Genomic DNA, 21,051 nt, shown 5'->3' on the forward strand with positions numbered 1-21,051 from the left:
GTATAAGCGGTAGGATACCAAACTATATCGGTCGCATTGAAAAATTTCTCATTTAATTTTAAGTGTTACCAAATTATATCGATCGTACTGAAAAATTTCTCAATTAATTTTGAGTGTTACAGAGTTGGACAGGAGGAGGAATGACGTGGCAGTAAAGGACCCCACCCCAGCCCACAGATTTGAGATATCAGCAGAACGACGTTTCTTACAAGTGCAACCTCCTATCGCTCCACTCCATACCCTTCTTTGTCCTTATTGTAACCTCTGTTCCCCTCCCCCACCGGCCTTTTATTTTCCCGGAAAAATCAACTGGCTGCGAGAAAGTTTCGTTTCGTTTCAATCTCTGTGCCTGTGGGGTTGCTGAGAGTGAGACGACGCAGTGCTGTATGTCAGTGGAATACTACTCCAGTGACTGTTACTACGGCGGATTCGGCGAGCTCGATAACCCTTCCCAATGGCCACAACTCAGGAAAAAGCGACGCCTCGTGACGCTGCATCCGCCGAATCCTCGGCTCTGCTCCGCAAGGCCGGCGAGCCGGTTCGAGATTGGACCGGTTCGGCCTCCGATCTGGACTCGGATCCGATCCGCACCAGAGCGTCCGTGCCGACCTTGATCCGGCCCATGGAGTCCCTTCCTGCTCCTTCTACTAACACCGCTGCCACCAAAGGTGCTCAGAAACTTACTCTTCTGTTTATTATTTACTGCTTGTATTTGCTGATCGTGATTTTGACTTTATAAGACAAGGAAGTGATTATTTTTGGTGTTTGGTTGCTGAGAATGTGAAGGAAAGTAAAAGAAAATGTTGAGCTGCTTTTGAGTTTCTACGTGTACTGGTTGGTCTAATGAATTTCACCTTTCCAGTCTTCTGGGGTCCAAAATCTTACACGCAGGAAAATTTTGTTTCCTTTTTTTTTTTTTTTTTTTTCAAAATGTTTCCTTTTCTTTTCCCAGCGCTTTAAAATAAAAAAGTTACCTTTAGATTTAACTGCTCTTTGCTTTCTCGAATTGCTGAAGAGGAAAAGGAAAAGCAAGAATTTTTCTTTCAGATTTTGAAAACTGAATGCTACCCATTTGGGCCGGAATAGGATCGGAGATAAGTTTCTTATGATTCTTGTTTATTTGTTGAAATAGGCATTCCAGTAATGTTGAGGGCTCAGAGCAGCCACCCTTTGGAGCCTTTATCTGCTGCTGAAATCTCAGTGGCAGTGGCCACTGTCAGGGCAGCTGGAGCAACTCCTGAGGTTAGTTACAATTCGATTATCGATTATGTTTTAGCTGAAAATATGGGTTGGATTCTGTTTACCCAGAATTCAGTTTGGATGATTGATTTGATCATTTAAGGATCATAGGAATTGATTTTATTGTTTTCTGCAGGTGAGAGATAGCATGCGCTTTGTTGAAGTGGCTTTGGTAGAACCAGATAAACGTGTCGTGGCACTCGCAGATGCGTATTTCTTCCCACCCTTCCAGCCGTCATTGCTTCCCAGAACCAAGGGTGGACCTATGATTCCTAGTAAACTTCCTCCAAGGCAAGCGAGACTTGTGGTTTATAATAAAAAATCAAATGAGACGAGCATCTGGATTGTTGAACTATCGGAGGTGCATGCGGCAACTCGAGGTGGTCACCATAGGGGTAAAGTCATTTCATCCGAAGTTGTTCCAGATGTTCAGCCCCCCATGGTATATAAACCCAGCTATGAATTGTAGTTTCTCAATTGTTTTTTATCTGTTTTCTATTAAATAAAAAAGAGAATTTCATCATTGTTACTGAAAATACAGGATGCTGTTGAATATGCTGAATGTGAAGCTGTTGTGAAGAACTTTCCTCCATTTAAGGAAGCAATGAAGAAGCGGGGTATTGAGGATATGGACCTTGTGATGGTGGATCCCTGGTAAGTTTCTAAATTTAGATTCTCTCAAATAAATACGCTGGGAGAAATGATTTCACTCTATGTTACTTATCTGTATAATGTTGCGGAGTGTGTCTCTTCTTATCAGGTGTACTGGATATCACAGTGGTGCTGATGCTCCTAGCCGCAGGCTTGCTAAACCTCTCATCTTCTGTCGAACTGAGAGTGACTGCCCTCTGGAAAATGGTTATGCTCGTCCAGTTGAAGGAATCCGTGTGCTAGTGGATATGCAAAATATGGTGGTTCTTGAGTTTGAAGACCGTAAACTTGTTCCCCTGCCTCCTGCTGATCCACTGAGAAATTATACTCCAGGTGAAACACGAGGAGGTGTTGATCGAAGTGATGTGAAACCCCTACAGATAATTCAGCCTGAAGGACCAAGTTTTCGTGTTAATGGGCACTTTGTTGAATGGCAGAAGGTTCTTGATTATTTTATGGAACTGTACGATTGGGTTGTCTCACTTCAGCATGTATTGATTCTTATTCTCTTTTTATTTTTCTGGTTGGCAGTGGAATTTCCGCATTGGTTTTACCTCCAAGGAAGGCTTGGTTATCTATTCTGTAGCATATATTGATGGTAGTCGAGGCCGGAGGCCTGTGGCTCATAGGTTAAGTTTTGTTGAGATGGTTGTTCCTTACGGAGATCCAAATGATCCACACTACAGGAAGAATGCATTTGATGCAGGGGAAGATGGGCTGGGTAAAAATGCGCATTCTCTTAAAAAGGTCGGGATACTTTCGTACCCTTTTCCACTTCATATCTCTTTGTTTTTTGTATTAAGTACACTTTTTGATGTGGTTTTGTTGTTGCAGGGTTGTGATTGTTTAGGCTATATCAAGTACTTTGATGCGAACTTTACAAATTTCACCGGGGGTGTTGAAACAATTGAAAATTGTGTTTGCTTGCATGAGGAGGATCATGGAATCTTATGGAAGCATCAGGATTGGAGGACAGGTTTAGCAGAAGTTAGACGATCTAGAAGGTTGACAGTGTCTTTTATTTGCACTGTCGCCAACTATGAGTACGGATTTCACTGGCATTTTTATCAGGCAAGCTGTCATCAGCCTTAATTTCACTGGGGGTTTAATTTTCTTGTGTTTCCTTGATAACAACCAGCTGCTCCATCATGTTCACCAATTACTTCTTACAAGTTACAAATGGCCAGTACTGTAATGGGGCAGGGCTACCATCTTGTTGGCATCATTTGAATTCACTTACCATAATATCTGTGTGCTTCTTATCCATTTGACCTACCCTGCTCCCTTTCTTTGGGGTATGATTTTGTTGTTTGAGGTGAGCAATTAAAGTGACGGTGACGCTTATCAACTTTCGCTTTTTGTAGGATGGGCATATTGAAGCTGAGGTGAAACTTACAGGAATACTAAGCTTAGGTGCACTGCAACCAGGAGAAACCCGAAAGTATGGTACAACTATTGCACCTGGACTATATGCACCTGTGCATCAGCACTTCTTTGTAGCTCGTATGGACATGGCAGTTGATAGTAAGCCTGGTGAAACTTTCAATCAGGTCATACCAGTGTTCTTGGGATCCTTTCTTTGATATACTACGGTAGTTTGTTATATTAGGTTTTAAAAATAAAAGTAACATCCAAGTTCATTTTCACAAGTCAAGTCTTTGTATCGATAGCCATTGCAAGTCATTTGAAGAACCAAGTAGCCTTGTCTTGCTGTGATTTGATGTCCAGTGTTTGTTCTCCTAAGACTTCTACGATTATGATTCATTATTCATGTCCTGTATTGGTTTGTTGTTCAAGTGTTTCATGGGTCAATTGATTTATTGACTCAATAAAGCTGAGCTTCCATTGGGTATTGATGTTGCCTTATCTAAGAAAACGTTAGCTTTGCCCCCTCCAAAAATCAATTGTGGGAAAAATCTACTCATGCATATGAAATCTGAAAGCTAGCCCAAACCCCAGTAATTAGGAGCCTATATGAACCCATATGAAGTTCTTGGGATAAACTTTTATGATGTTGATGCTATATGTGAGATTCTGAAGCTTGGTTTTCTGTTATCCCGTGGTTATTAGGTTCCTAGATTTTCTGAAATTGATGCCGGTGCTTTATGAAATGATGGGAAAATTAGTTTCGTGTCATTCATGATTTAAAATTTCAAGAGTAGAATTCTAATTCGCATTGGTTACCTCATTATTGCCTCTGAGTAGAATTCTAATTTCAAGGGTATAAACAGCCCTATTTATTTCCCTTTGTGTGCTGTTTTCCCTCAGGTGGTTGAAGTAAATGTCAAAGTTGATGAGCCAGGAAAGAATAATGTTCATAACAATGCATTTTATGCCGAGGAGAAATTGCTGAAATCAGAACTGCAAGCAATGCGCGATTGTAATCCTCTATCTGCTCGCCATTGGATTGTAAGACGACATTCCTTGATTGCTTCAGAAATGAGTTAATCATTTTCTTTACAACTGAAGTAAGTATGTTATTGCTTAAATGCCACATGCTATTTTGTTATTTTAGGTCAGAAACACCAGAAACGTCAACCGCACTGGGCAGCTGACAGGTTACAAGCTAGTACCTGGCTCAAATTGTTTACCATTAGCTGGTTCTGAGGCAAAATTTCTGAGAAGAGCTGCTTTTTTAAAGCATAATCTTTGGGTCACATCTTATGCACGTGATGAAATGTATCCTGGAGGAGAATTTCCTAATCAAAACCCACGTATTGGGGAGGGATTGGCCACTTGGGTTCAGAAAAATCGGTCGCTGGAAGAAGCTGACATTGTTCTTTGGTGAGTGGACTTGCATTATCTAATACACCAAGTTGTTACTGTGCGTGTGCGCAGTTGTGCACGTAGTCACATTAAAAATTGGATACATCCTAAACTCTGACCATTACTAGGCTGGGAACAGTAATCGTAATTTTTAGGGTACGATGTTAGAACTAGGAGGGTATAAATGGTCTCCGAAAACTAACTGTAAGTGAATACTGAATAAAGAGGTTCAAAATCTGATCGATGTCCGATTGTTACAGGTATGTATTTGGAGTGACACACATTCCTCGACTGGAAGACTGGCCGGTTATGCCTGTGGAACGTATTGGTTTTACGCTCATGGTACGCAACATATTGTTCAACTTCTTCGTAAATGTTCACTTGTCTATAAGATTTGTTAGGACAGTTATATTCAACCTGTGATGCTATCGACACGTGTAAAATTTGAAATCAGTACTTCATGTGATCATAGGCATATAGATTTACACGAACTTGCACCTCTGGTACCTGTGAGCTGCTACCTCCCAAGTGCACACAGAGATTTGATAAAAGCTTCATGATACTGATTCACCTTATTATTTGTAACGCAGCCGCACGGGTTCTTTAATTGCTCACCGGCGGTGGACGTCCCTCCGAGCACATGCGAGTTGGACCTCAAGGACAACGGGATGGCTGCAAAACCTATTCAGAGCGGGTTACTCGCCAAGCTCTGAAAGGATGACGTACCTACGTACGAATCACAGGGAGAGATTGTACGTACCCATCTGTATTTAAATAATGCGGCGTGCTTATGAGCTCCTAATTATTTTTAAAGGTAGACGATGAACTGCTAACCATGTTATAAAACATCTGGTGCTCAAACGTCTCTGTCGAGCCCTTTGAATACACAATGACAATGTGATGCTCCGAATGGGGGTGGCTTTATTTTATTTTATTTTTTAATTTATGATGTATTGTAAAATCTGAAATAAATGGACATCATTTTAAACATTGTTGTTAATATTTGTTATTATATAATTCTTCCGCCCACTATGGCTGTCTTAATCCTGGGTTCATTTGTTAATTAATAATATATATTTTATTAGGTTAAATTATAAACGTCAACTTTTGAAAACAAAGACAGTAATCACAGTAAGTAAACTCGGTTTTGTTCCCAGAGAAGCTGATAGTGTTGTGCATGGGAATAGGATAGGCTTTGCTCACTTTGCCTTTCTTTTGTTTTGTTAAGAGGTTTAATTAACAGAAAACTAGATTTTAATTCTTAACTAAGATCAAATTTAGATTAATGTACGTACAAGATTTTTTTTTTTTTTTTAAAACATTATTATTTACACTAATGAGAAGGGAGATGGGCTTAGATGAGTTTAGTTTCACAATAAGCTAGCAATATTGTGATTCAAATTATCCTTTGACGAGAATTGAACTTAAAATTTCTCACTTACAAGTGAAAAGTAATACCACAAAACCGTATTACTAAATAACAATGTACGTACAAGATTTAAAATTTTATTTCTTTCTTTTTTTGTGTAATTTCATGATTTTTTTTTTAAAATTTACACTAATTCATTATAATATTTTTTGGTACATTAACGTAGTTCGTTATAAATCGAAATTTTTAACCAAAAACAATTGTATTCTGAAAATGATGGTGTTAAACAGAGTACAATTATTTTTTGTTTAACACCACTATTTTCAGAATACAATTGGTCCTTTTGGCAAATTGAGAAATGGAAATTTCCGATCAACAGTTGGTCCTTTTGGCGACGAGCATATTTTGCTTGTGCACTAATTTCCAGGCAAGGACCAAGAAACAGAGTATTTATTTGTTTCAGAAAAATCGCCTCATCCACGCTCCAATTCCGAGTTTACTAAAAACTCCCACTCCAACTGGACCCCACTCCCTTCCTTAAAAACGTCGAAAAACGGTTACAGAGAAGACTAATTGGCTCGTCTCCCCACTAATTTCCGAGTAATTATAGTATAGTAATGTAGTACCACGTCAGCCGTGGTACTTCCTTTCAAAAATTTTATTCATGTGTCATTATTTTTATACAGCTGGAATTTAATATTATTTTTACTTTTTAAATAAATCTAAAAAATGAAAAAACAAAATGTAGGAGATCGTATTCCTTACCATGATTTCGATCTCTCTCTCTCCCTCCTATGTGTCTCTCAAAGACGCAAGAACAGAGTCATAGAGAACATCGTATTACTCCTCTGGATCTCTCAAAGATTGTGTCTTTCTGCACAACATGACCCAAACTTCAGTTTGGCAAACAATTATCCTCCTCTGGGCTTTCCCCTGACCTCTTTTCTTGCCCATAATTGGTAAAAAAAAAATAAAAAAAAACCACGTACCCCAATTCCAGAAACCACCTATCACAACAAAATAACTAAAAAAAAAAAAACAACCAACAATTTAAATTTCGTTATGATATAGAAAGTTGTTTATTTTGATTTATGAATAACTAGCCTCTTATCACACCGCTACGCTTTTGATAATCGATTATTTTTTATTGTTTTACTTTTTTTTAAATTTTGCTTATGTTAGATATATTGTTTTTTTTTATGGAAATAGATTTTGAAAAACAATGAACGTAATCACTCACACTTTCACTCCATGCGTATTATGAAAACAAAGGTGGTTACTGGTGGGTTTATCTTGTTTAAATTTCATTTCATTTGGGATAGGTGGTTTCTGGAATTGGGGTTGGAGTGGGATAGGTGGTTTCTGGAATTGGGAAAGGTTTTATTGGGTTTTCGCAATTTTTAAATTTTAATTATTTAAATTAAAAAAGTAAAACCAGTTCATTTCTAACCGTACAAAATAGAAGCACATGTCAGATTTTAAGTAGGAGTACGACAAGTGACGTGGTATTAGCGTACCACACTATAATTTATCCTAATTTCCAATCCACGCGCCCTTCCCGGGAGTGACTTTAAATTTTAGATTCCCCACCAGCCGTCACCTGACACCCACGCAAACATATGGACGAGTATTAAACTGAAAAAGTACCATTCCCTTGTTCTTCCCCCGCATTTTTAACTCGGCCGCTGACTCAATTGACTCGCCCTCTGCAAAACAAAACACACAGTAGAAATTCCAGCGGGCGATGGCTTCGGAGGATAGCCGAATAGAGGACGAACTGTCGCACCCGATTCTGCTGGCGGAGCGGGTCCGGACCGCCGTCGACGAGGCGGAGTCGTTCAAGCTGGAGTGCTCCGAGGTGGGGAAGCAGGTGGATCGTCTCTCGCAGAAGCTCCGAACCGTGGTCCGGTTGGCCACGGCGGCCCCGGTTCTGTACGAGCGCCCGATTCGGCGCATCGTCGCCGAGGTGTCGAAGAATCTGGAGCGGGCCCTGACCCTGGTCCGTAAGTGCAAGCGCCAGAGCATCCTACGACGTGTCGTAACCATCACGAGCGCCGCCGACTTCCGGAAGCTCTTCAACTTCCTCGAGTCCTCCGTCGGCGACATGAAGTGGCTGCTCAGCTTATTCGACCCGGACACCGCTGGCAATAACGGAATTGAACTCTCCCTCGCCCCGATTGCCAGTAACGACCCGATTCTCTCTTGGGTCTGGTCATTCATCGCCACCGTCCAAATGGGTCAGCTGCCGCATCGTATCGAGGCCGCCAATGAGCTCGCCTCACTGGCGCAGGACAACGACCGGAACAAGAAGATTATTGTCGACGAAGGCGGAGTCTCGCCGCTACTGAAATTGTTGAAGGAGGGCTCGTCGCCTGATGCCCAAATTGCGGCGGCGACGGCGCTCCATAATCTGGCGGGCGATCAGGAGAAGGTGAAGGCTATTGTGAATGAGGTTGGGGTGCCTATTATTGTGCAGGTTCTGGGCGACTCGCCGATGAGGGTTCAGAGCCATGTGGCGACCCTGGTGGCTCGGATGGCAGAGCATGACAGCATTTCCCAGGAGGATTTCGCCAGGGAGAATGTGATCAGGCCGCTGGTGACGCTACTGTCGTTCGAGATGTTTGGGGAGGATCAGAGTAATGATCAGTTGGGTAAGCAAAGCATTCACTCTCTGATTCAGATTAATAGGGAAATAGAGAAGAGCACATTAGCAAAACCGCAATCGAGAGGCAGTAGCAGTAGCAGCGACAGTATTTATAGACCTCATTCGAATACGTATTCAAGTTCTTCGTATTCTTATTATTCGGAGGGTAGTAGCCGAGGCGGGCATCATAGGAAGGAGAGGGAGAATGAGAAGCCTCATGTTAAGCTTCAGCTGAAAATTAGTTGCGCCGCGGCGTTGTGGATGCTTGCCAGGGGCAGTGTTTTGAATGGTAGGAGGATAACTGAGACCAAAGGTTTGCTTTGTTTGGCTAAGTTGGTGGAGAAGGAACAGGGTGAGTTGCAATTCAACTGTTTGATGACTATAATGGAGATAACGGCTGCGGCTGAATCCAATGCTGAACTTAGACGAGCCGCGTTTAAGACCAATTCTCCGGCTGCCAAGGCGGTTGTGGATCAGCTCTTGAGACTGATCAAAGAGGTGGACAGCCCGATACTGCAAATTCCTGCTGTAAAATCGATTGGCTCGCTTGCCAGGGCATTCCCTGCTAGAGAGACGCGGGTCATTGGTCCGCTAGTGACTCAACTTAGCCACAAAGATCTTGACATGGGAACTGAAGCGGCAATTGCACTGGGGAAGTTTGCCTGTCCGGATAATTTTCTCTGTATGGAGCATTCGAAGAGGATAATTGAGTCCAACGCTATACCGCCTCTGATGAAACTGCTAAGAGGAAACGAACACTCGTGGCTGCACGGATTGATTCTTCTTTGCTACCTTGCATTGCACTCTGGGAATACCAACTCTTTGGAACCGACCAGGGTGTTGACAGTCCTTGAAGGGGCTGACCGCAGTGCACTCCCCCAACATCCCGAGTTGAGAGACTTGGTGTCCAAGGCGATATATCACCTCAATCTGTACCACACTGGAGGTCATTCGCAAAGGATGGCATTTGTGCCGTGAATACAAATTCTCGAAGGTAGAAGATCGAAACGGTTTTGCGGGTACGATCGTGCTGTGCGGTAGTACTAGGATCATCAGTTTGATACTTTTTGAATGGAAGGAAACAGGGATCGTCGAAAGATAGTTGATTAATAAGATAAAAGTGCAAACAGTTGCATTTCGTTTTAATCTTTTGAGCTTTGGTCGTTGAAAACCCTGTGATTTGGTCGCGCGGCGCCCAAATCACAACTCCATGTTGATTTGGTCGTTGAAAACCCTGCAACTCGCGCCCGACTCCATGTTGATCACAGCAAGAGCAAGCATGAGAGTTGTCCTAGCCAAAGTCTCTCGTGAACAGTTGAATTGTTTGGTGGTAGGATTCCAAAATTAGTGAATCAGCAGAGGTCGGACCTACTCCAGTTGTAGAGGCTCTCTTGTGCACTCATTATCGGCCTCATGGCCTGTCGTCCCTGTAACAAACTAGCATGATAATCAAAGAACAACTATACATTGTTTACGATTTGTTCACGAAAACTAAAATCAACTTGCACGGGAAAGTTCGAAACTGAGAACAGTAACACCTGGATGCCATGCGTCCACCATGGCGAGCAATTATACAAGTTTTCTTATACAAACAAAAATCTCAACTAGCTGAGTTTCCAAAACATGCCTAAGTCACAGTAAAGACATCATAAAAAATCTCCCACAAACGGCGCCAAATTTTAATGCACAAAACCGGAGGATCTTAGAACAACGTAAATCCAACCGTGAATCTGCAAGAAAGTAAAGAACACAAGATGTATCGTGGTTCACCCCAATGTTTGGGCTACGTCCACACTGATGTTGATTGTATTTCTCTCTAATTGTATGTATGGGTTACAGAGGTGAGGGGGAGTCCCCTAGAGAAAGAGAGAGTTTGGGAGAGTTTGTGAGGGCATCGCCCTCTGTTGGGTTCACCGAGTCCGATTTGTGAAGGGGGGGAGGAGTCCCCTTTTATAGAATAAGGGGCTCCTCATTTTACATAATTATGGGTTGGGTGATGAAGCCTAAATGTTGAGGCCCAATGTGTCAAAGTCTGAGGCCCAATATGTGTGGTACCAACAGTAGTCCCCCAAGTCTTCAGTCAAGAGAGTCTTTTGGCTGGAGACTTCAAATCCAATCCATGTACGGGCCGAAGTGACTAAATGTCTTGAATCAGTACTCAACCCAAGGTAATGCTCAACATAAAGCAATACTCGGCTAGAGGTATCACACGTTACGAGACTGCTTGGCTAGATGCGATGCTCGTTGCGAGGCTGCTCGGCTAGAGACTATGCTTGCGGCGAGGCGTTTGCTCAGCTGGAGGCGATGCTTGTTGCGAGGCGGCTCGGTTAGAGGCTATGCTTGTTGCGAGGCGACTCGGCTCATGGTATTCCTCATTGCAAGTATCTACCTTATGTCGACATCCACTCAGTATGAGTTGATTCTCGACATGACTCGGGTTTGCTTGTCGGGTTCGCATATTGGGTCTATGTGTCAGATCCGCGGATCAGGTCCGCAAGTCGGGTCTTTGAGTCGAGGCCATACGTAGGGTCATCGAGTTGGGGCTATCTGTAGGGTCACCGAGTTAGGTCCAAGCACATAGGTGTCCCAATAAGCGAATGTCCGAGCAAGTGGGTGTCCGGTCAGACAAGAGATTATCATGAGCACGTGGTTCATCAGTCTATAAGTTGGTAGACTTTTTTAATTAGCAACAATGTTGATCAGTGGATCTAGTTGCTCAATAATTCCTGACAATAAATGACAGTATAAGTACGACCGTATAATGAATAAATCAAATTGACAAAGTTTGTCAAGGCAAAATATTGTATTGTGTGCCTTCTGTGAATAAATGATTTATTCTGTTGTGTGATAAATGACATGTTGCATAAATCAACAATATATATTAGGTATTGCCTAAATGTGTGTGTATATATATATATATAATCATGAATAAATGATTTATTCAGTTGTTTGATAAATGACATGCTGCATAAATCAACAATATATTAGGTATTGCCTAAATGTGTGTATATATATAATCATGAATAAATAATTTATTCAGTTGTTTGATAAATCATATGTATAAATCATGATAGTAATCATGTGATATCAGAAATAATATTATTTAATCATAAATCATCATGACATAAAAATAATAAAATTATTATTTTATAATTAGCCATCATGACAGAAATAATAAGATATTAAATAAACAATGATTTTAAAGCTCTTTTTCTTTTTCTTTTTCCTTTTGGCAGATGGCAAGAAATAATAATAGAATTGTTATGAGAAAAGAATCTTTATCTCCGCTTTTGCCGTGGTATTCACAGGAGATGGGGCACCATTTATAGAATAATTGAGGCAGATAAAAGAAAAGTAAAGCTGGGCACCATTTATAGAATAATTGGGAAATAGCATAAAGAAATATAAAGTCTTATCTTCTTCGATTGGGTTTTTTCAAACAGTGGGGATGGCAGTTCGAGTCTACAGTTGCCGTACCCCAGGAGCAGGTGATTTGCAAGTGCAGGTGCGGGAGCAGGTGACATAGATTTGCAGGTGCAGGTGCAGTTGTCGTACTCTGGGTAATACCACTGCACATGATTTGCAGGTGCAGGTGCGGGAGCAGGTGACATGGATCTCACTCTGCCACCGTTGGATCCTCATTGAGGAGGAGGGGTGGTGTTTGAAGTGAACCTGCAGAGTTGATATTCCTACCCAAGTCCATCAAGCTGTGCAACTAAAGCTGGAATCTACTGCACATCCGCATGAGCCCTCTGAAGATCCTGCCTGAGTTGTTGTACTTTGGCAATCAGTTCTTGCCTTGAAACAACCAAGGTCTAGGCCTCGGCTCGAGCCTTCTGTAGCTCTGCCTTAACAGGCTCGGCTGACTTTAGGTCAGCTTCCATCTTAGCTATACTATCCACAAGGCTCCTTATCTGGTGTTCTCTCTTAGACTTGATAGCTCCTATCTGGGCATGTAATATCTGCAAATTGGGCACCTGCCAGCTCTTGCCTCAGGCTTCCGTGGCCGCGAGCCTCTGATTTTCCACCACAAGCCTCTGCATCTCCACATGTTGTGCAACCAACTTTTGCTCCATAACTTGAGGAGGAGGCAACATATCAAACGGAGGATAGGCGCCATAGGGCGGCCGTATGCTCGGGCCAAACGGGTTGGGTCCAGGAAGTAGCCGACACATGTGAGAAGGCGGGATTCGACCTTTGCTTCCCATTTTTTCCCCAATTCACCCTAACTTCCCTAACAATATACAAACTTTTTTTTTATCAATGGTTGACAGAAAACTTGGTCTTCTGTGGCGAAATTTAAAGTGCCCTTCGTGCTCTAGTGCTCTGCCCTAATGAGAGAGTAGAGAGGGATGTTTTGGTTTCTTGGGTTCTTGCAGATTCACGGTGGAGTGTGGTGAGATCTCACGGTGGTGAGACGAAAAAATGAAAGAGAACCGACATAGATTTTCGTGTCGTTTCCCATAGACAACGCCAAATGTTGATGCACAAAACCGGAAGGTCTTAGAACAACGTAAATCCGACCGTGAACCTGCAAGAAAGTAAAGAACACAAGATGTATCGTGGTTCACCCCAATGTTTGGGCTACGTCCACACTGATGTTGATTGTATCTCTCTAACTGTATGGATGGGTTACAAATGTGAGGGGAAGTCCCCCAGAGAAAGAGAGAGTTTGAGAGAGTTTGTGAGGGTATCGCCCTCTGTTGGGTTCACCGAGTCCGATTTGTGAGGGGGGGGGGAAGGAGTCCCCTTTTATAGAATAAGGGGCTCCTCCCTTTACATAATTATGGGCTGGGTGATGAGGCCCAAATGTTGAGGCCCAATGTGTCAAAGTCTGAGGCCCAATATGTGTGGTACCAACATGTTCGATACGGGCAGTGGACTAAATATACCTGAGGGCCAATTCACCTGTCGCTTGCTCCCCCGCTCCTTCTGCAAGGCGAATCCTGATCAACCTCAACACGTCCTGGAACCGTGAGATTGATATTGTAAATTCACTTCATACAACATGGTTGGACATCAAAAATCCCTTTACGGATACAAGCAAATCCTCTCATGACATTCACAGAGATCCTAAGTTCACAGTTCGGATTTCTGTACAATAGCACTTACAAGCTAATGCTAAAGTAGAACTGGTATTTCAGCTACAGTATTACTTCTACATCAATCGGGCCACACTTATAGAAGAGTGCATGCACGAACCATTGTTGATAACAAAACTGTCCATATCCAATATAAGAAAGAAACTACCATCACTCATCAGAAGAGGATGACTACGCAACCTCAAATGGTCACAGGAACCAAAGGGGTATTTACAAACCGTCAAGAAGATGAGGACGAAGCACGCCAGTTGTCGACAATACGCATTGCATGATCACGCGAAGTTGCTGAAAGCTGTTGAAGAATTACATTCTTGACATGAGCTGCGGCACTTTCCCCAGCTCGGGTAGCAAGTTCCAAGTACACTACAGCTTTCATCTTTTCTTGTTTCTGCAGATATTACCATCAAAACTTCAATCAGTCATATACTACCACATACCATAACAAATTAAATACTTATCCGGAATACTTGGAGCTAACAGAAGACTTTGGAGCAAAACCGAACGCAATAGCGTTCTATGATTCACACAGCCGATCCCACTTAGTAAGGCTTTGTTGTTGCACTTAGTGGGATAAGGCTTTGTTGTTGTTGTATGACGAAAAAGATGAAAGCTGCTAGGCTATTTGGCCATACAATCAAACCAATGGATCCCGCTAAAACAATAATTTTATGAATGCAACACATGATACTTACAGAAAAAAGAGCGACCCCATACTCATATTGAGCTTTGCTGTGACCGCAATCAGCTGCCTGCTTCATCCACTTTCTCGCTTGGCTATAACTGCGAACCAAGCCTTCCCCAAATTTGTAACACAGCGATACATTATACATGGCACGCAAATAACCGCCTTCTGCAGCTTTCAAATACCATCTAGCCTGTATGAACAAAAGGAAACTTGTCAAATGTCTGAATAAGGAAGCACGTCGGGCAGACAGCGAAGCACACAGTGCCTAATGCTATCATCATACAAAAATGGCTGCAACTTAATAGCTGGAAATTAAATTGGAACTGCATTTGGTTAGGATATGATGGCGTACCGCCTCTTGTATGTTACGATCCACCCCGCGGCCTTGGTGCAGACAAAGTGCCAGTTGGTACTGAGCTCGGGTATGGCCGTCGTAAGACGCACAATATAACCATTTTACAGCTTCCTTTGGATTTGGAGGTTCAGCTGCATTTTTCATAAGCACAATTAATGCAGCACTGATTGAAAGCAGTACAATTGCACCCAGATAGAACGTACGAGTAAATTCCAATCCCACAAAAAATCAAATTCTATCACAAATTTTCATAATTTCAATACTAAAATAGTAGATAATTAGTATAATTAATACCTTGCAAATACGAAATCCCCAAATTGCACTGCCCAGCAGGGTCGCCCAATTCCGCAGCTTTCTGATACAAAGCGACGGCCTTCTCCTTGAGGCCCCTCTCCCAGTATATGAGCCCGGCGTCCACCATAGCCATGGGGGAACCACAAGCCGCACCCATCAGAAACGCGTCGAGCGCCTTGTCCGTATTCCGACTGACTCCTCCGCGGCCGTGCTTGAACCGCTTCCCCCACCGCATGTACATCATCGCCTGCCTCAGCTGCTGCAGCGCCTCGCACCACGCCTTGCACGCCAACGACGCCGCGCTCAGGCTCGGGTGGCTGAGCGTCAGCCCGATTTTCGTCACCAGTTCTACCGGCAGCGTCGAGTAATCACGACGGTCCGTTGATGATGATCTCCTAGCGGAGGTTCGACTGCCGTGCTTCGTCCGGTGAAGATCACTGTGATTTCCGCCCTTGGCGCTCCATAGCGGGAGCGCCTTGAAGCGGGAGCCGTCCGATCGACCAGGCCACGTCGTCTGCTTCATCTCCGTTTACCAGAGGATTTGCAGACTCACAGTCACTCTCGCGGACCGACCGACATTTCTGTTCATATGATTAAATATGGGCCAATCCGTAGTGTACCCTGATGATTGGTGGGTTGATGACTATTTGGGTTTGGGCTTTTACTCATGCAGGCCCGTTGGCCCACTTATCCCCCAGCCCAATCCTTCTTTTTTCAATTAGGTTTTTTTTTTTTTTTTTTTTTGTGGAACAATTTTCTTTTTGTATCATTGGAGCCTTTGGAGGAAGGGAAACTGAACTTGGAAATTCTTCTATAATTGTGAACATCACTGGCCCAAAAAATTCTTTGATTGAACAAGTTCAAAAGAAGAATAACAATTTGGGTTTTTTTTCCCTTCCCATTATGGCTCAGTGTCTCCACTAATTCGAGAGTTTAACGACACACTTAATGTGTTCGTTCGGAATGAGAATTACCAATGCACAATCTTCCTGTTTGAATAAGCTTTAAACTTCTCGCTTACACCATTCACTTTTTTTAGACAACGTTACTAAGAAAAATTTAAGTTATAAATTACAAAATAGATCAGCCATAATTAAATATTGAACTCCTTATTCATAAAAACAAATTTATATCCAATTAATACAAGTAAAAAATATATATTACTAAATCGTAATACTGATGCTAACACCTACAATCAGCCGCTTTAATTTCCTTTAGTAGAAGAGTAGGGTTAAAATATATGTCTCAAATATTACACGTGAGCTCCAACATAGTAACATTTATTGACTCATAATATTCAAACTAGGACCAAAGACTACATGGGGGAGTAGAGTCAAACTTGGCGGTGGAGGCACTGCCACGATCATTGCTTGCTTCGTATGGTGGTGCATGGTGGTGGCTCCCAAAACCCCACTACCAAGTCGTTGCTAACTTTTTGAAGCATGAAATTCCAACCTGTAAAATCCCCTCCACTGTCAGCAAAATGGACCCCCACATCCACTTGCCGCCCAATCACTGATCAGTTCTCTTTCTAAGTTTCTATATATAACGTAAAGGATGGATAATGCTACGGGGATCTTGTAATTAAATCCTATATATAATTATTGTAAATTATATAGGGTAATATTAAAAAGATTTTCTTAAAAGTGAGATTTTTTATAGATTTTACGTTGAAATATAAGGTGATTGGAAGTTCATGTAGAATCTTACTTTGACAGAGTCCCTTTAGCATTTCTCAATTATATAATATGATTGTTACTGATTGAATTATTTAAATATTAATTAACATGCTTATTTTTTTTTATTACAAGTATGATTTGAAATTTTAATTTATATAGCTTTACTCTGTATGTAAATGTTAAAATGTCGAATGTTAATCAAACTTCAGTCGTCACAAAACTAGTTGTAAATTTCGAGGAAAAAGATTGCTTGCACCATACACATGTTGCCTCCACAAGAAAATAAAACAAGATTTCGATCTTTCCAGTTCAGTGTTTATGGAGTGAAGGCCACCAGGACATACAGCAGCATATATAGAGAAGAATTTACATGAAATTGCAGAACTGTTGAAACATTAATGCATTGGTACTTTAATTACGAGATATTTTTTCCTGTTCTCATTTCATCACGTGTCAATTGTTATTAGGTGTACAATGTACTATTTGATGTGCCAACATTTGTTGAATAGTAATGTCATTACTACTAAATCTTGATTAATTATCTGAGAAAATTTCTCTTTAGTTCCAGTATTCAATCGTCATTCTATAAGTAAATTAAAACACATGACAGATAGCTTGATATAAGTTTAAGATAGCGTCACTTTGGTATTCGGATTGCATGTTAGTTTCACTGCTCGTCTACGAAACTTTTAATTGTTAAATAATTTGTCAATAAGTCAAAACTTGGTGAGGACGACGGGTGAAACTTTGATATGCAACTGGAGTGGTTAGTTGACTTGGATTTTGTATTCCTTGAAATCGTGATTAGTTGAGTGTATTAACAATTCTTAATCACTTTGTGGGTTAAGTAGTGGCACAAAGACTACATCCAAATCCGTATTTGGTGGTGATATGACATATTCTAGCATAATCACGGTTTAAAAATTCTTTCTTCCCTGGTCGTTTTCTAATAATGTGGTTTAGCAAAATAATATGCAATGTAATCCAATATGAAATATGAACCCTAGCAAATTAGTAATAGCATGCCACGGGATCCAATATCCTAGTGAATAAGTTGTTAAGTTTTTACACATGCTTTCCGAGTTCGAAACTCCCTATTTTCATAAACTATTGTAATAGTTTTGAATTCTCTTCACATTTCTAATAATAGTAAAATTAAAAAATAAAAATAGCCATAGCATGCCAAAAATCCTTTCTAAATACAAGAGATTTTTCAATGTGCTTAGAACACAAGTGGTACACCTAAGTGCGGATGGAAGTAAGGACCAAGGTTGTCTCAAGACCACCTGAGTCTGAAAAATACACATGTGAAGGTCTTTTGAGGACCCTCTGTTTGGTACAATCCCTTTTGTACTTACTAAATATTTGATGTAATGTATATCTCAACATGTTGCGTTGATAGCACTCGACAAGTTTTCTATATATCACTCATTAGATTGCTTCAGCGTATGCCATATTTGTCGACATATGCATAACAAGCCCACCAAGTAAATAAAATGATTTTTTTTTTTTGCACGCTTTGTGCTTTGTTTCTATCTAAGAAACGTGTATTTAACACTGGGACCCTCAAGGTTCAAAATATGGATCCGCTACTGGATACATCACATGTTATTATACAAATGATGAAAAATCTTATTTTTCAAGTGTCCCACCACTTATATAATAACACGTGATGTAACAACTCGTGTTCTAAGCACATAAAAATTTTATCGCAAAATACCATTTGCTTTCTCTGCCAAACGTTGTACGACAGATGCTCTGATCCCAACAACTGTGTTTACTGCAACACAAGAAATCTTGCGTTATTAGGTCGACTAACAGAACCATAAAAGCTCCCCTTCACTTATTGTTCTAACATACATTTATAGATTCTCTACGCAAGACTTATTGAAAGACTTATCAAGACGAGAACAAGTTCTATGAAATGGGTATATTATTATTGTGGTGTCTTGATTGGATAATGTAATGTTATGAAAAGAAAAAGTTATACGTTACATTATATTATTGAACAAAGAGGCTATGTTGATGGTGAATCCATGTTATGTAAGTCTTCTTTTGAAGACAAGATGTTAAAAGAAAAACTTAGTGCTACTAAGTTTTTGTAAACATTGATAGAGTATTTTTTTGTTTATTGATCGTTTGAGTATGTAAAGTATCGAATGGTCATTTAGAGCTTCGGTACTTGAAACTTAAAATTAAAGTGAGTAACAAGTAAGAACTAGAAACTTAGGATTCTCTTATCTCCTATTCCCCTCTCTTCCTCTCACGCTTTCATTTTTGTCTTTCTCTCTCTATCAAAAAATCAATACAAGATGTAAACATGTCTTAATCGTAACAGTTTAAATAGGAGGGGAGAGAGAATCATTCTCCTTAAACTCCAAGCTTTAAATGATTATACACCTGGCAACAATTTACATATTAATAAACCATTTCAAACATAAAGAAAAGGTAGTGATATCCACACATTTTTTTACCTCTCATACACCTCTGTTAATTTTTTGTCCATTGATATTCTTCAATTTATTATATCCAACAACCATAAATTGAGAGGGGTGTGAGAGGTCAAAAATGGGTATGTGGATAGCACTACAAAGAAAAATTGAACAAAAGTAAATTTTCTCAACACATCGTGCCTTTAAAAATGTAGGGTAATGCTATTCACACACCCCTCTTTACCTCTCATAAACTCTTGTTAATTTTTGTCCATTGATATTCTTTAATTCATTCGATTTAATGGTTAAAAATTTAGAGAGGTGTGTGAGAGCTAAATATGGCTGTGTAGATAGCACCAGCCAAAAACAATTGAACAAAAGTAAATCTTCTCAACACGTCATGCCTTTAAAAATTAGGGAACTTTAAAGCTCCCGGTGCTGTTCACTGTAACGAAAAATCATATTTTTCCACTAAAAAGTCAATCCTGGTACTATTCACTTTACCCTTTATTTTATCCTTATCATTAAAATTCAAAGTTTTCAAGCAATTTTTATTAGTTTTATCTAAAAATTATTGTTCAAAGTCAGATGACTTATAGGGTAGCACTATTCACGCACCCTTTTTAATTTCTATTCGTTGATCTTCTCTAATTTATCCGATCCGATGATCAAAAAATTAAAAAAATAATGTGAGAAGTAAAAATAAGTGTGCTGATAGCACTACCTTTGTAAATAATATACAAACCCTGCCATCAGCATAAAAACAATGGGGGTTTCAAGACCTTTCCATGAGCATTCCATATTCTATTGCAAAATGGAAACTTTAATCAAATTAAACTACAATTTGCAGAGATAAGTGGGATCCTCAATTATTGGTGTGCAAAAACTTAAAAGCTTGAAAGTGCAAAATAAGGGCCATTCAAACTCACATAGGATTCTAATCCTTCCCTCCCACCCCACATGTGATCTGTCCTTTTCAATTAGGGCATGACGTGAGCTATGACTCTATGACTATGTATCAATCTATCACAATTCAAAATAGCTGAATATGAGTCCGAGGTGGGTGAGTGGGGGGTCATCGCTCATGGCGTGTAGGACTCTATCACCAGACTCTTAAATCTTAACAGGACGATGATGGCAGAACTGCAAAGCTTTCTCAGCCACCAGGGTGCATGGTTCAAGTGTCACATCCAGACCCGGAGTCCACCACATCTCGGGCCCGCTCCATCACCGTAACACGATATTGTCCGTTTTGGACCACACCCTCGCGGTTTTGTTTCTGGGAACTCAGACAAGAACTTCTCAGTGGATCACCCATCATGGGAGTGCTCTCATGCGCTACTCGCTTAACTTCGAGTTCCGATGAACTCTGAAACAAGTGAGCTCCCAAAAAGCCTTGTATTAGGTAAGGATGAGAATATATATATATAAGGATCACTCCCCTAAACGACGTGGATCTTACATCAAGGGTTCTGTGGAGCTTCCTCAACCGGTCAAGACGCTAAGATGACGATGCTACGTACCAATTATATAATGCCATGCAACAAAGTTAAAACAATATGGGAATGCATGATAATTTTAGAACGTCAGCAGAAGATAAACGAGTTAAGATGATGACCAATTTATGAGTAAAAACACATAATAATTCGTGATAAGTTTAAGACGCTGTCATCTCATCTTTGCATCGCGTCTACTAATTCTCAATGCTACGGTCCTATGGAGGAACAGTCTCACCCTATCTTGTAACCCATTGAAAGGGATTTCTTACCCTATATACTCACAGTTTGACAACTTTTTTGGATGCTTACCAAGATTTGACTTGGATTTTGTCACTC

At 40.8% G+C, this 21,051-nt stretch overlaps 3 protein-coding genes across 6 annotated transcripts; 2 read left to right on the forward strand and 1 right to left on the reverse strand.

Annotated features, from left to right (window-relative positions):
* The first annotated feature begins 214 nt into the window (after window positions 1-214).
* On the forward strand, window positions 215-5,644 carry LOC126597606 (amine oxidase [copper-containing] zeta, peroxisomal-like). 4 transcript variants are annotated; one of them, XM_050264402.1, is made up of 12 exons: window positions 215-668; window positions 1,133-1,242; window positions 1,376-1,681; window positions 1,781-1,893; window positions 1,982-2,330; window positions 2,422-2,637; window positions 2,725-2,961; window positions 3,255-3,440; window positions 4,159-4,299; window positions 4,406-4,674; window positions 4,917-4,998; window positions 5,129-5,644. In XM_050264402.1, exons 1-12 carry the CDS (start codon window positions 455-457, stop codon window positions 5,261-5,263), a joined length of 2,358 nt encoding a protein of 785 aa, XP_050120359.1. In that variant the 5' UTR covers window positions 215-454; the 3' UTR covers window positions 5,264-5,644. The 4 variants fall into 4 exon arrangements, with proteins under 4 accessions (XP_050120359.1, XP_050120360.1, XP_050120361.1 ...); XM_050264403.1 differs by having other exon boundaries at window positions 216-668; window positions 5,247-5,644; XM_050264404.1 differs by having other exon boundaries at window positions 216-668; window positions 2,000-2,330.
* A 2,010-nt stretch (window positions 5,645-7,654) lies between these two features.
* LOC126597611 (uncharacterized) lies at window positions 7,655-10,143 on the forward strand. Its single transcript, XM_050264410.1, has one exon. It carries the CDS (start codon window positions 7,770-7,772, stop codon window positions 9,645-9,647), a length of 1,878 nt encoding a protein of 625 aa, XP_050120367.1. The 5' UTR covers window positions 7,655-7,769; the 3' UTR covers window positions 9,648-10,143.
* A 3,506-nt stretch (window positions 10,144-13,649) lies between these two features.
* Window positions 13,650-15,691, reverse strand: LOC126597623 (F-box protein At1g70590). Its single transcript, XM_050264431.1, has 4 exons — window positions 15,106-15,691; window positions 14,809-14,942; window positions 14,464-14,646; window positions 13,650-14,159 (listed from the first exon to the last, which is right to left on the reverse strand). The coding sequence occupies exons 1-4, from the start codon at window positions 15,626-15,628 to the stop codon at window positions 13,992-13,994; spliced, it is 1,008 nt and encodes a 335-aa protein (XP_050120388.1). The 5' UTR covers window positions 15,629-15,691; the 3' UTR covers window positions 13,650-13,991.
* Between the last annotated feature and the right edge of the window lie 5,360 nt (window positions 15,692-21,051).

Source organism: Malus sylvestris, chromosome 13 (assembly GCF_916048215.2).
Source record: "Malus sylvestris chromosome 13, drMalSylv7.2, whole genome shotgun sequence".
NCBI lineage: Eukaryota > Viridiplantae > Streptophyta > Magnoliopsida > Rosales > Rosaceae > Malus > Malus sylvestris.